The 15,560-nt window shown below is 44.0% G+C and overlaps 1 protein-coding gene across 12 annotated transcripts in view; it reads right to left on the bottom strand.

Moving 5' to 3' along the window:
- Positions 1 to 15,560, bottom strand: part of FNBP1 (formin binding protein 1) — a 152,851-nt gene that overhangs the window by 80,409 nt on the left and 56,882 nt on the right. For all 12 annotated transcript variants that reach the window (XM_084650134.1, XM_084650135.1, XM_084650139.1 and 9 more), the window contains exons 3-4: positions 3,843 to 3,899; positions 918 to 1,065 (exon numbers count right to left, since the gene is read on the bottom strand). In XM_084650134.1, coding sequence (XP_084506260.1) covers positions 918 to 1,065; positions 3,843 to 3,899 — 205 coding nt within the window. The remainder of the gene's footprint in view (positions 1 to 917; positions 1,066 to 3,842; positions 3,900 to 15,560) is intronic.

The raw sequence follows: 15,560 nt of genomic DNA on the forward strand, positions 1-15,560 counted from the left end.
GGCAACCCCCACTGAGTACTTTTCAGGATGGACCCCTAGTTTGCTAGCTATCTAGAGTTATTGTTTAAAAATGAAATCTTGGGGCCTGATTCTCCCCTGCTTTGCCCCTTGTGTAGACATTTACCTGTGCAAAGTGGGTGCAAACACTGCCATATGGAGAACTATGATCTTGTAGCATTTTTGCCCACTTTGCACAGGGGTGAATATCTACACAAGGGGTAAAACAGGAGAGAACCAGGCCCTAGCTATCTGCTGTTCTAAATTCCAGGCATTGCAGAAGAAAAGCAGCTATGGACACATCCTGTATAAGGACCATGGATGTATAAGCTACTACCTAGAAACTCATATAAGCATATACCTTTGCTAATTTTAGCAGAGTGGGAGTAAATCTGAGTAAAAAAATGGATTCCCCCCCCACCCAATCACAAAAATTTGCAAAAAAAACCCCTAAACACCTATTTTTTATTAGCTACAATTTTAGACAACGTTTTGTTAACCAGCTCTAGCATGGTAAGGGATGGTGGTCCAGTCCACCGATCAGAATTCTTTCAGCTAGTCTCTGAGATGAAGCATTTTTGTTTATTGTATGCTAAACGCTATACTACTGTACAAACCATGTTTTTTTGGCTGAAGATGCCTCAAGCACATTTGGGTTTTATGACATTATTTAGAGAATGTCGTCCTGCAGGTGTTGCTGTCTGATGCTATAATGTTTGATTCAAACAGTTCAGTGGTTTCGCCTGTGCATGTACCCATTTTTCCCCCCTATGCTCAGTTCATTAGCAAACCTTGATCGTGTTTAGTAACTTTGTGTTAACCTCCTGTCAAAAGATTTGTTTACCATTGAACTCTACTACCATTAATCATCTGCTTTAAATAGATAATTAATTGTGAACGAGTAAAAACAAATCCATTACCGATTTCCTTTCCTGTTTCAGCTCTTGCACAAAGCGGGTTAACTCTGCAGTGATCTGAGAAGTCATGTTTTCCGAAACGACTTCATGCTGGCCAGCATAGTCATTCATTTCATTCAGTGTGGCTAGGAAGGCTTTGCATGATGTGTACCTGCAAAAGAGAAAAAATACAGAATACTTTTAGTCCATTTGTTTTCAGGAACACACACTCCAAAGGGAACTTGCATTCCTCCCAGCATTCAGTATTACTGCACAAGATGGGATCTTAGCACAAGTTCATTGGCAGGAGTTTACTGAAAGAGAGCCCCATGCCATGCAGTGGCAATTCTCAGAAAATAACCATGACATAATTATAGTTTTACAGTGGCCTCTCTTATAAATACCAAAAGTATTTGGGCTTTACCAATCGAAAAATCATTCAGAAAATATTTTCTGGCTTCACTAACCATTATGTCCCTGATCCTGCTGTTTGCTGCACTCAGGCATAGCAGCACACCTATTTCAGTGAATTGCCTAAATGATTAACATTTAGTTAATGTGATACATACATACTAGTAAAAGAAAGGAAGAAATACTTTCTAAGCATAATTTAGATGTGGATCAATCAGAGTTTATCTAAAACCCTTTCAAGATGATGTTCACTTTTTGCAAGGTGTTTGTCCTCAATACTTTGTGAGGTATTTCCCCCCCGCCCCCGTGTCTCTTTAGCAGCTTCTAGTGATTGCCACAAAATTTATTTTCCATGGGTGACAGCATCTGTAACACTGCATTCCATGTATTATTAAAAAAGGGAAAAAATAAGCTTCCATGCATCTGGTTAATTTCAGGAAGGCAGATTAGATCATTTGCATCCCCAGCACAGGCTGGAGTGCTGACCAACTGGAGGAGAGAGCAGCTAAGGAGAGTTGCACTTCTAGATACTAGAATTATCCTATTAGTGTTAGATGCTTATTGCTGCTTCCCGTGCTAGGAGCACATAAATGATAGCAGTACTTAAAGGGACAAAGGTAATGGAAAGGGGTAGGAATAAAGGTGAGAGTAATAAGAGGGGGATGTGGGAAGCAAGTGAAGAGAGGCAACAGTGAGTGAGTGAGTGTACACAAACATAATGGGGAGCAAAAGAAAAGACTGAAAGATAGGTAGCTATGCAAGGGGGGGAAAAAACAGCAAGAGAGAGAGACCAAAAAAGATATCGTTATTGGAATCAGCTACACTTATCAGTCCTGGTCAAGCAGCATTGCATCCAGAAAAGCAGACTGCAGAAGCAGTAGGGGAGGGTCACAGACCCACAGTAGGGTCACAACTTATAGTTAGAAAACAACCATCCAACCACTAAAACCAAATAATGACACAAGGGGCCATATTCTCAGATAGTGTAAATTGGTCTAGCAGCTGTTTTACAACAGCTGAGTATCTGACCCAAAATCTAGATAAACCTAATTATATAAACTATTGAGTCCACAACTGTACTCACTGAAGTCAATTGAAACATTCCCATTGGCTTCAATGGATGCAGAGGCCAGTCTATTTTCAGCTTCCAGTGGAGAAGAGCTAGTCCCTCATTTATACACTCCTCTACAGTTTGAATCTTTAAAAACTTGTGTGTAACTATAAGAATCTGCAGTTAACTACCTTTGAAAATGCTGGGTGCACTGATATAAGTCAAGAAATGTGAAATTTAGGTCTGACAGCCTGTCCTTTGGGAGATTCCTATTCTAGGATGCTCAGCTTGAAGAATTACTCTTGATCCAATCAATGTCAGAGAGATCCTTTAAAACATGTATGTGTTCTATCATCATTTGCATACATTTCCTCAATGTCAGCCATTGGAGGAGCTGTTTGGAAACAGCACTACCTATCTGGCCAGCACCATTCTAGCTGTCCCTGCCACTAGAGATACCATCTGGGTCTCTGGGTCAAGTGGGGACAGTTGGGGCAACACAACAATCTCCGGCAACACCGAGTCAGGCACCCAGCTCTGCCCCCGGAGATGGAGAATCCAGCCGAGGAAATCCTCCTCCTTTCACCCTCTTCCCCATGTACTGCCCATTCCTCCACTGATGTCATAACTTTACTCTTCATCCATTTAATAAAATGGACTGGACAACATAATAGCTTGGTGCTTATACGGGATTCTGCATTTTTAAAGCTCTGCGCTAACATTCTGGGACTATTCTTCCACTGAAATCAAGGGAGTTTAGCTATTGACTTCAAAGGAATGAAGATTAAGCCTCAGTTAATAAGGCTGGGATTTTCCAAGGGGCCTAAAAGAAATTAGGCACCCAATGTCCACTGATGTTCAATGGGAGTTGTGTGCTTAAGGACCAAATTTAAACCCCTTTGAGCTTTACTATTAAGACATAATTTGCAGATAGGCCTTTTGTACAGCTAGTTCTACGTAGAGTACACACACTGCCTGCCCAGCTAGCATGGGTATAAACAGCAGACGGTGAGGCACTGCTTAGGCAAGTAGAGTACAGACATGCCAGACCCTTAAGTTATATACCTTGCTCAGTTCGCTATACGTCCAAGCAGGGCCTCCCCCTGCTACAATGCTATTTTTAGCGGTGTAGTGTCCGGCTGCCTCCACACCTCAGTGAAAGACTCCTGCAGCAGGGAAAGGCTTTGGCAGAGGGGAGGCACTGGGGAAAGACACCGGCAGTTCCCCCCTGCTGGTGACTTTCCCCACTGCCTCCCCACTGCCCCGGAGCCTTTCACTGCCATGTATAGCTACACATCACAGTGTGGACACAGCCTGCTTTTCACTGTCGCATGTAGCTACGCAGATCCTATCATTGGCTGCAAGTGTAGACAAGGCCTATTTCTAGGACTTCTATATTCTTTTACCACACTTGCTGCTTGATAATTTACTCCCCTCTCTCCACCCACTAAGACATATCCCCACCCATAGATTGATAATGAACATACTTGTATTCTTCCTCTTCTTTGGAGTTCTTTTTGGGTTGATATTTCTTTGAAAGGTTCCTGAAATTAAAAATAAATAAAAATAAATATATAAATAAGTTGTATCTTACAATTACCAGATAGTCTCCACATCCTTCCACACTCTCATCACCCTAGCATTTAGTTGTAATGCTTTGATACATTATTTATTATTTGTATTGCAGTAGTGCCCAGAGGCCAGCCCCCCATTGTGCTAGGCACCTCACAAACATATAACAAAGAGACAGTTCCTGGCCTGAAGATTTTACAATCTAAGTGTAAGACTATATACAACAAATAGATACATCTCTCTCTCTCTACTCAATGCTTTTTGTTAGCCTAATGTGCAAACACACTAACAAATCCACAGCCACCACGGCTGTAACTACGCTGCACATTCTGAACATCATGGTGGCAACAGTGACTGAACTCATTCTGTCCTGCTCCGTAAGCACATGCCTTGTCTACTTGAGCAAAAGAAAAACCTCCTGCAGCTATTAGCAGCATTAGGCCATGACCCACACTTGAGCTGTTCTGATTCCATCCAGGAGAGAGCAGCAGTACATATACACATCAACCAGCCCATTACAGTATGATTTGCTATAGCAGACACCACCAGTGGCCCATTAAGTCTAGTAATCCTCCTCAGGCTGTGGCCTCTGCTTAATGCATAGAAGGAAGGTGAAAAAACACTGGCCAGCTGTTGGATGCTGCACAGATGGAGTAAGGGGGAATTCCTTCTTAACCGTTGTGATCACCTGATGCAGTGACAAACAGGAAACCTGATTACCCCATTTTATCACATATAATTCTACACATTATTATTGGTCATCAGATTATCCACTCCCTTGTAAAATCCTACTAATGTTATTTGACTGCTCGTGCCAGGGACAGAGAAGCCACAGGTAACGGGGTTCAGCAGTTCTCTCCTAGAAACCAGGTGCTACAAATCCCTAGCCAATGGCAAATCTAGAGTTTAACATACTGTATGCCAGCCATTCACTCAGTGGAGCTCATCAGTGCTGATAGCTTCAGAGTTATAATGTTCTCCTTCTCACAGGAATATTTGTCCCCTACTCTCAGTCTGGCACAGCTCACAGAGTATCTTTTGAAAATGCAGACTAGATAGGATGATAAATAAACCTGCCATGGTGATTTTTTCAGGGCTTCAATGCAGAACAGTAGGCAACGTACTGAAATCAAACAAAGTTCAGTTTACAGAGGAACCTGCCATTTTGTATTGTCACACGTCAGTTTCACAACACTAAGCAATCATGGTTCCCACAATAAACACCTCTCTATTCCTCACTTTCCGTGTTTATTTCCTTATTTGCTAACGGTCTGCATTTCCCATTTCCTCTTTTGCAAAGACAACTTTATTATTTACCTAAAGCAAACACTCTTCCATCAAACTGTTTTTACTTCTCCATTTTCTTTTCTTCTTTACACTTTAACTTAAGGGTAGAGTGGAGATGCAGCTAAGGAAACCAGTCAAAACCTATTCAACATCTGTAAATTTATACTTTTCAAAATATGAGGGGAAAAAAAACACCAAAAAACTCCCCCAGGAAGAAAAGTCTAGAGCAAGATTTTATCATCCATACCCAAAAGGTCACTTGATGAAGGATACTAAGGGCTTGTCTACACTTACTGGGAGATTGATGCGTGGCAATCAATGCATCGGCAGTTGATTTAGTGGGTCTAGTGAAGACCCACTAAATCGACCACAGATCGCTCTCCCGTTGACATTGTGTAGTGTGGACCCTGCAGTACGTAGATCTAAGTACGTCAACTTCAGCTACGTTATTCATTCAACTGAAGTTGCATAACTTAGATTGATCCCTCCCCTTAGTGTAGACAAGGCCTAAGAGTGCCCAGAGTACAGTACCGAAACTGGATGAGATACCTTTATTAACAGCAAATTGACTAACTCCTACACAATGGGCCAAACTGTGGGCCATGACACATCATCGTTTTAAGCAGAAATCCCTACTGACTTCAGTGGTATGTTCTTCTTAAAACCTGATGGTGTGATAAGGCCCCTTGACTTCAGAAGGTTTGCACTGGTAAAACTGAGAGCAGAATTTGGCCCACTTTATCTCAGTTTTCTTATCTGTTCTGTAACTCTTACATGAGCACAGCGGCTATCAAAGTCAGCAGGGCAAATTCTGCTCTCACGTACATCCTGTCAACCCAGTAAAGACACTGGGGTTATTGAGTAAATGAGAGAAGAGTTTGGCCCAGAGTGCTCTGTGTCTGCAAGAACAGCAGGTCTGGGCTAAACGTTCTTTTTTCCCATATTCCCATTCTTTATTTCCTTGCACCCCGCCCTCCCCCCTTCAGACAGAGATCACATCAGCAGTTGCCTCTCTACAGCTGGTTTCAAAGGGCTGCTCCTTGGATGGATGGCTAATCCAGGTCCTCTTTTCCCTTGGGGATTTAGTGCATCACATGTGTGACATTGCCTGACTCCCAGTGAAGGTAACAGGAGTTGTGCCAGAGTAAAAACTGCATCAGGACCTCAGGAGGTGTTCATGCTCTATACTGTGGCCTGCTCTTCTTTAAACCAAACATCCGCACATAACTTCCTTGCCAAATTTTCCTCTCCAAGGTTCCATATCTGACTGACACATTAGCTTTTGCCTTGTCACCGGCAGCAAGATAATGCAGATATATTTATGGCATTGTGTATTAACTAAAGGACACAAATGCAGGAAACATCAAGGTCAGTTGACTAACAGCAACTTCTATACCTTAATGATAAAACACATCCACAGCAAATATAGGTGATAAGATTATTGATCTGACTATGGCAGATTTTCTAAAGAAGGCCTGTCCTGAATTCAGGAATAATTGCAGAGGAGGATTCATAGGGTGAATATCCTTCACGGTGCTAGTTAGTATTATAACATTTAATAGTGTCACATGCAATGTTCAAGTGTCCCCATGGGAAAAGGAGTGAGAGAAACAGAGAGGCATCATGACCTAGTAAGTGAGCATACACAATTCCTATGCTGGAGTACCCGGACTTTCCATATTCTAATCCAAGTTCTATCACTGGAGCTCATCGCTATGGGGCCATGGACAATTCCGTTAACATCTCTCTGCCTCTGTTGCCCCAACTGTAAAATGGCCATAATAATATTTTCCAGCTTCATATGGTTGTTGTATGCCATTTTATAACCATTAACACACAAGTCGTATTGGCCAAGTCTTTGCCCTTGGGGCTAAAGGTGCTGCATTCATTGTGCCACCCAGAATTCCTCCTGAGGACTCCCAGAGTGCATGCAGTGGGACAGTAGCTCCCCCACACTTTCAAAAGGTGCAGCCTGCTCCCTGCTCCATGCCAGCTCTACCTGCCAGGGGAGTGGTGAACCTGCCCTCATTCCACCTCTCCCATTCCCTTTTGGCCACCTAACATACATGGAGAACTAGGAGGAAGTAGGGACCGTGCTTCCACATGTGGTTCTGGCCACACCCTGCACAAGGATGCAAAATAACAGATGAAGAATCTTATGTTCCTCACCACTTGCACAAACACACTGAGGCCAGCCAGAATCCACCTCATTATTAGCATCTCTATTTCCTCCTATGCCTCTTCCAAATAAAGGATCCTCTAAAACAGCAAACTCCTCCCTTGTTAGCCTACACATTAAACATGGCAGTTTAAACCAAAGCATACTACTGCTGCAGGAATTCGGGAAGCAGTTATGCATGTCCAAGGTACATAGTGCCATTGGGATCCTGTGCGGAATGCCTGCTCTCTCAGTATGGCTTAATTTCTTCATTCATGGGGCAACAAATGAGGGGGAATAAGAAAAATGCACACAAAAGATTAAATACTCTACTAAGACATTTTCACCCAAAGAAAAAGTGCACCATCTCCTAGCTTTTCAAACACCATGTTGCCTAATTAAACCTGATGTGTCCAGTTGTCATCCCCGTGTGAGCCTCTGACTGTGCAGAATCACCTTAAAGCACTATGAAAAGCACCAAGCAGAGCATGTTTTTACATGCAAAGGATTAGAAGGTGTATGACAAGGATTAGCAGTTGGATTAAACAAACATGTTTCATTGTTTATCACATATTGTGTCAGCTGGTTTTTTTGTTTGTTTGTTTTGTTTTACTAAGAAAAAACTAAAAGTTGGGAACAGTAACCACAGCTCTAATATAGTCAGCGGGAAATATTTTCTCGTCTAAGGCTTGATCCTTCAAGGTACTGAAGCATACTAGCCTGATGCTGTAGGCAACGTGCTTAAAGTTAAGCATGTGACCAACCCTGCTGAAATCAATGGAATTATTCACATGTTTAAAGTTAGGCATCTGCTTCAACATAGTGCTGGATCAGGGCCAAGAGCGTTCAGTACTTTGCATGACAAGCCCTATAGTATTTGCTCTATAGAAATTCATTTTGCACTAGGGTGCGAAGCTTTCCTTGACTTGGTAGTACCAATTAATTCTCAAATTTTCATGGTGTTTGAAATGCTCTTTCATACCTATCTTTCTTAGAGCTATCTATACATCATTTGCAGGAAACTAAGCTAGTATCTGTGGTATCTGAGAACCTTGGCCCTTTTATACTCTGAGCTCATCCTCTATTAAATAAAATCAGATTTGTGTATGTGTGTGGAATACCCTTTGAACTTCCAGATCAAACCGCTAAACATGTCAAGACCCAAATAAGGGTAAAAACACAGTGCAAGAACTACTGATGTTGGATCAGTTTATTTTAGCATTTTTTCCCTAAAGTCTTGGTTTAATTATTCAATATTTATGATATAAATAACTTGTAATCATATGAGTAAGAGAACCATCAGTTTGAGCAAGATGTGAATTTGGGTCTAAAATCAGGAACAGTTAGAAGTAAATCACAGAGTGTGAAATTTTCCCCTGTGCAGAGCACTTATGCATCACTTAAGTGGGACTTAAACAATGCACAGACCTTGCGCTGTTCATTTGTATTCCTGCTCAAATAAATTTGTTAGTCTCGAAGGTGCCACAAGTACTCCTTTTCTTTTTGCGAATACAGACTAACACGGCCGCTACTCTGAAACCTGTCATTATGCAAGGCACTGAATTTAGCCGTATGGAGTGGAAATCTATCAACTTCATGAAAAAACTCGTACAGATACAGACAGACATCATCTTCCTTTCCAAATGCAAACAGATGGACATCGTACCAAAAGGACTGAAGGTAAAAAATCCATTACAATCTACATACCACACAGACTATGCTGACAGCTTGTGCCACACACTCTCAAAGAAACTGCGGAACCACCTGATCAGCATCCTCTACTGCAAACAGGGAAAGATTGAGAATGAGCTCTCAAAACTGGATACTCTCATAAAAAAAAACCTTCCACACAAACTGCCTCGTGGCTGGACTTCACAAAAACTAGACAAGCCATTTACAACATACACTTTGCTTCTCTACAACAGAAAAAGGACACTAAACTATCTAAACTACTACATGCCACAAGAGGCCACAACAGTGGTTCCCTTAACCCACCCAGCAATATTGTTAATCTATCCAACTATACTCTTAGCCCCGCAGAAGAATCTGTCCTATCTCGGGGCCTCTCCTTCTGCCCCTCCACCCCCATGAACAGGATACAGTTCTGTGGTGACCTAGAATCCTATTTTCGACGTCTCCGACTCAAGGAATATTTCCAACATACCTTTGAACAACATACTAACCCACAGAGACCTTGCTACCAAGACTACAAAAAGAAGGATTCTGGGTGGACTCCTCCTAAAAGTCGAAACAACAGACTGGACTTCTACATAGAGTGCTTCCGCCGACATGCACAGGCTGAAATTGTGGAAAAGCAGCATCACTTGCCCCATAACCTCAGCCGTGCAGAACACAATGCCATCCACAGCCTCAGAAACAACTCTGACATCATAACCAAAAAGGCTGACAAAGGAGGTGCTGTCGTCATCATGAATAGGTTGGAATATGAACAAGAGGCTGCTCGGCAGCTCTCCAACAGCACTTTCTACAAGCCATTACCCTCTGATCCCACTGGGGGTTACCAAAAGGAACTACAGCATTTGCTCAAGAAACTCCCTGAAAAAGCACAAGAACAAATCCGCACAGACACACCCCTGGAACCCTGACCTGGGGTATTCTATCTGCTACCCAAGACCCATAAACCTGGAAATCCTGGACACCCCATCATCTCAGGCATTGGCACCCTCACAGCAGGATTGTCTGGCAATGTAGACTCCCTCCTCAGGCCCCACGCTAGCAGCACTCCCAGCTATCTTCGAGACACCACTGATTTCCTGAGGAAACTACAATCCATCGGTGATCTTCCTGAAAACACCATCCTGGCCACTATGGATGTAGAAGCCCTCTACACCAATATTCCATTCAAAGATGGACTACAAGCCTTCAGGAACACTATCCCAGATAATGTCACGGCAAACCTGGTGGCTGAATTTTGTGACTTTGTCCTCACCCATAAATATTTCACATTTGGGGACAATGTATACCTTCAAATCAGCAGCACTGCTATGGGTACCCGCATGGCCACACAGTATGCCAACATTTTTATGGCTGACTTAGAACAACGCTTCCTCAGCTCTCGTCCCCTAATGCCCCTACTCTACTTGTGCTACATTGATGACATCTTCATCATCTGGACCCATGGAAAAGAAGCCCTTGAGGAATTCCACCATGATTTCAACAATTTCCATCCCACCATCAACCTCAGCCTGGACCAGTCCACACAAGAGATCCACTTCCTGGACACTACGGTGCTAATAAGCAATGATCACATAAACACCACCCTATACTGGAAACCTACTGACCGCTATTCCTACCGACATGCCTCCAGCTTTCATCCAGACCACACCACACGATCCATCGTCTACAGCCAAGCTCTGCGATACAACCGCATTTGCTCCAACCCCTCAGACAGAGACAAACACTTACAAGATCTCTATCAAGCATTCTTACAACTACAATACCCACCTGCGGAAGTGAAGAAACAGACTGACAGAGCCAGAAGAGTACCCAGAAGTCACCTACTACAGGACAGGCCCAAAAAGAAAATAACAGAACGCCACTAGCCGTCACCTTCAGCCCCCAACTAAAATCTCTCCAATGCATCATCAAGGATCTACAACCTATCCTGAAGGACAAACCATCACTCTCACAGATCTTGGGAGACAGGCCAGTCCTTGCTTACAGACAGCCCCACAACCTGAAGCAAATACTCACCAGCAACCACACACCACACAACAGAACCACTAACCCAGGAACCTATCCTTGCAACAAAGCCCGTTGCCAACTGTGTCCACATATCTATTCAGGGGACACCATCATAGGGCCTAATCACATCAGCCACACTATCAGAGGCTCATTCACCTGCACATCTACCAATGTGATATATGCCATCATGTGCCAACAATGCCCCTCTGCCATGTACATTGGTCAAACTGGACAGTCTCTACGTAAAAGAATAAATGGACACAAATCAGACGTCAAGAATTATAACATTCAAAAACCAGTTGGAGAACACTTCAATCTCTCTGGTCACTCGATTACAGACCTAAAAGTTGCAATTCTTCAACAAAAAAACTTCAAAAACAGACTCCAAGGAGAGACTGCTGAATTGGAATTAATTTGCAAACTGGATACAATTAACTTAGGCTTGAATAGAGACTGGGAGTGGATGGGTCATTACACAAAGTAAAACTATTTCCCCATGTTTATTCTCACCCGCCCACCCCCCACTGTTCCTCAGAAGTTCTTGTCAACTTCTGGAAATGGCCCACCTTGATTATCACTACAAAAGGTGCCCCACCCCCCTACCCCACTCTCCTGCTGGTAATAGCTCACTTTAAGTGATTACTCTCGTTACTGTGTGTATGGTAACACCCATTGTTTCATGTTCTCTATGTATATAAATCTCCCCACTGTATTTTCCACTGAATGCATCCGATGAAGTGAGCTGTAGCTCACGAAAGCTTATGCTCAAATAAATTTGTTAGTCTCTAAGGTGCCACAAGTACTCCTTTTCTTTTTGCGAATACAGACTAACATGGCTGCTACTCTGAAACCCCAGAGAGAATCTACATCAAGGCTACACAACTTCCTGTGGATGGCCCATCAAGGACACTCAGCTCTCACAATGGGCCATTGAAGAAACTCATCCAGTCCAGATGGCTCTTCCTGAAAATGCTTCAGACAATGAGGGGCCAATGGCCGGCCCCTGTGAGTCAGCAAACCATGTAAAGACATATGATATGCTCATGTCACCCTGGAATCCATCTTGGGTCAGTAACTGATGAAGTGAGCTGTAGCTCATGAAAGCTTATGCTCAAATAAATTTGTTAGTCTTTAAGGTGCTACAAGTCCTCCTTTTCTTTTTCCACAAACAGGGGCTGTGAACTTCTATGCATATAGGGTTGCCAGGTGTACAGTTTTCGACTGGAACGCCCAGTCGAAAATGGACCCTGGCGACTGGGCCATTAAAAGTCCGTTCGGCGGTGCTATGGGGCTAAGGCCAGCTAGTGCTACCTGTCCTGGCCCCACGCTGTGCCCTGGAAGCAGCCAGCAGGTCTGGCTCCTAGACAGGGAGTTCACGGGGCTCCGCGCACTACCCCTGCACCAAGCACTTCCACCACACTCCTATTCATAGAATCATAGACTTTAAGGTCAGAAGGGACCATTATGATCGTCTAGTCTGACCTCCTGCACAACACAGGCCAAGGAATCGGACCCACCAACTCCTGTAACAAGCCCCTAACTTATGTCTGAGCTATTGAAGTCCTCAAATCGTGGTTTAAAGACTTCAAGGTGCAGAGAATCCTCCAGCAAGTGACCCGTGCCCCATGCTGCAGAGGAAGGTGAAAAAACCTCAGGGCCTCTGCCAATCTGCCCTGGAGGATAATTCCTTCCTGACCCCAAATATGGTGATCAGCTAAACCCTGAGCATGTGGGCAAGACTCACCAGCCACACATCCAGGAAAGAATTCTCTGTAGTAACTCAGATCCCACCCCATCTAACATCCCATCACAGGCCACTGGGCCTATTTACCATGAATAGTTCAAGATCAATTAATTGCCAAAATTAGGCTAGCCCATCATAACATCTCCTCCATAAACTTATCGAGCTTAGTCTTGAAGTCAGATATGTCTTTTGCCCCCACTGCTTCCCTTGGAAGGCTGTTCCAGAACTTCACTCCTCTGAGGGTTAGAAACCATCGTCTAATTTCAAGTCTAAACTTCCTGATGCCCAGTTTATATCCATTTGTTCTTGTGTCCACATTGGTACTGAGCTTAAATAATAATTCTCCCTCCATGGTATTTATCCCTCTGATATATTTATAGATAGCAATCACATCTCCTCTCAGCCTTCTTTTGGTTAGGCTAAACAAGCCAAGCTCCTTGAGTCTCCTGTCATAAGACAGGTTTTCCATTCCTCAGATCATCCTAGCAACCCTTCTTTGTACCTTTTCCAGTTTGAATTCATCCTTCTTAAACATGGGAGACCAGACCTGCCCACAATATTCCAGATGAGGTCTCACCAGTGCCTTGTATAACGGTACTAACACCTCCTTATCTCTACTGGAAATACCTCGCCTGATGCATCCCAAGACCGCATTAGCTTTTTTCACGGCCATATCACATTGGCGGCTCATCGTGATCCTGTGATCAACCAATAGTCCGAGGTCCTGCTCCTCCTCTGTTACTTCCAAATGATGCGTCCCCAGTTTATAACAGAAATTCTTGTTATTAATCCCTAAATGCATGACCTTGCACTTTTCACTATTAAATTTCATCCTATTACCATTACTCCAGTTTACAAGGTCATCCAGATCTTCCTGTATGATATCCCGGTCCTTCTCTGTATTGGCCATACCTCCCAGCTTTGTGTCATCTGCAAACTTTATTAGCACATTCCCGCTTTTTGTGCCAAGGTCAGCAATAAAAAGATTAAATAAGATGGCTAATGGGACCTGGGGGGCGATGCCTGCGGGTGAGAGCAGAGCGTGGAGCCTCCTGGTCCCTCCACTTAGGAGCTGGACCTGCTGGTCGCTTCCGGGGTGCAGCGCGGTGCCAAGACAGGCAGGGAGCCTGCGTTAGGCCCGCTGCCCGGGAGCTGCCCGAGGTGAGCCCACACCCCAACCCCCTGCCCCAGCACTGAGCCCCCCCAAACCCAGAGCCCCTTCCTGCACCCCAAACCCCTCATCCCTGGCCCCAACCCAGAGTCTGTACCCCCTTCTGCATTCCAACCCCCAGCCTCAACCCCTCGGCTTCACCCCCAGCCTGGAGCCTCCCCCTGCACTCCAAACCCCAGCCCCAGCCCCACCCCAGAGCCCACACCCCCAGCTCAGAGCCCTCACCCCCTGCCTCGACCAGCAGCCCCCTCCCACATTCCGAATCCCTTGGCCCCAGCCTGCACCCCAAACCCCTCATCCCTGGTCCCACCCCAGAGCCTGCACCCTGAGCTGGAGCCCTCTCCCTTTCCTGCACCCCAACTCCCTTCCCCAGCCTGGAGCCCCCTCCCACATTCAGAACCCCTCGTTTCTGGCCCCACCCTGGAGCCTGCATCCCCAGTTAGAGCCCTCACCCCCTCCTGCACCCCAACCCCCTTCCTGAGCCCAGTGAAAGTGAGTGAGGGTGGGGGAGCGCAAGCCACCAAGGGAGGGGGAACGCAGTGAGCGGGGGCTGGGCCGGGCCTGGTCTCGGGGAAAGGGTAGGGTTAGGGTGTTCAGTTTTGTGCAGTTAGAAAGTTGGCAACCCTACATGCACATGGCAGAGGATATAAAAAGGCACCTGAGACATCTCCATTTTGTCTTCATTTTCTGCTTCATTTCTCTGGACTGAATTTCTAACAAGGAAGCTTTGAACAAGGACTGATAACCCCCAATCTGTTTGTGTGATTCCACAAACTTTTGCAAGTTAGCAGTTTATTCCATTACTGCTGTGATCCTGATCTAAGAACAATGAAAATCATTTGTATGTTATATATGATCCTTTAACCATTCCTCTTCTTTCTTTTTTTAAATATTATTAAACCGTTAGTTTTAGTTACTAAAGGATTGGCATCAGCATGATTATTGGGTAAGAGCTGAGTTATATATTCACCTGGCTAAGAGACTGATCCCTTGGGATTGGAAGGACCCTGTATCTGATTAAACTGGTTTTCAGAAACCACTCATCATCAAGTCCAGTGGCTCTGCGGTGAGCCAAGGGATGGAATGCCTAAGGATACTGCATTTTTGACTTCTTGTTAACCAGTGTGGTGATACAGAAGTTCACTTTTGTTACTGGCTTGGAATACTCTAATGATAGAATAACCACTAGTTTGGGGTGAGTCTGCCCTATTTCTTGGCAGTCTTTCCTGAATTTGGCACTCTCAGCAGTGTCATTATTTAAAATTTAAACTATGTTTTAAATATAAATACAGGTTTATTTAAAAAAAAAAACTATTTAAAACTAAATTTCAAGTTATGACAACCCATGTTAAGGCCTAAACTTATTATATCAAAATTTTAAAATTAAATTAAAAAAACAACAACACAAAACATTAAGCAGTACATATTTGCTGCAAAGTTTTAAAGAAAATCAAACCACTGAAGTCTTGTGGAAGTCACTGGCTAAGTATCTGGGACCAGAGTTTGCAGAAGTGTTAAACCAGCCTTTGACAGCAGTAACCTCTTCTGCAGGTGCAGAGTGAATATTT

This window comes from Lepidochelys olivacea (assembly GCF_965140295.1).
Source record: "Lepidochelys olivacea isolate rLepOli2 genome assembly, chromosome: 16".
Classification (NCBI taxonomy): Eukaryota; Metazoa; Chordata; order Testudines; family Cheloniidae; genus Lepidochelys; species Lepidochelys olivacea.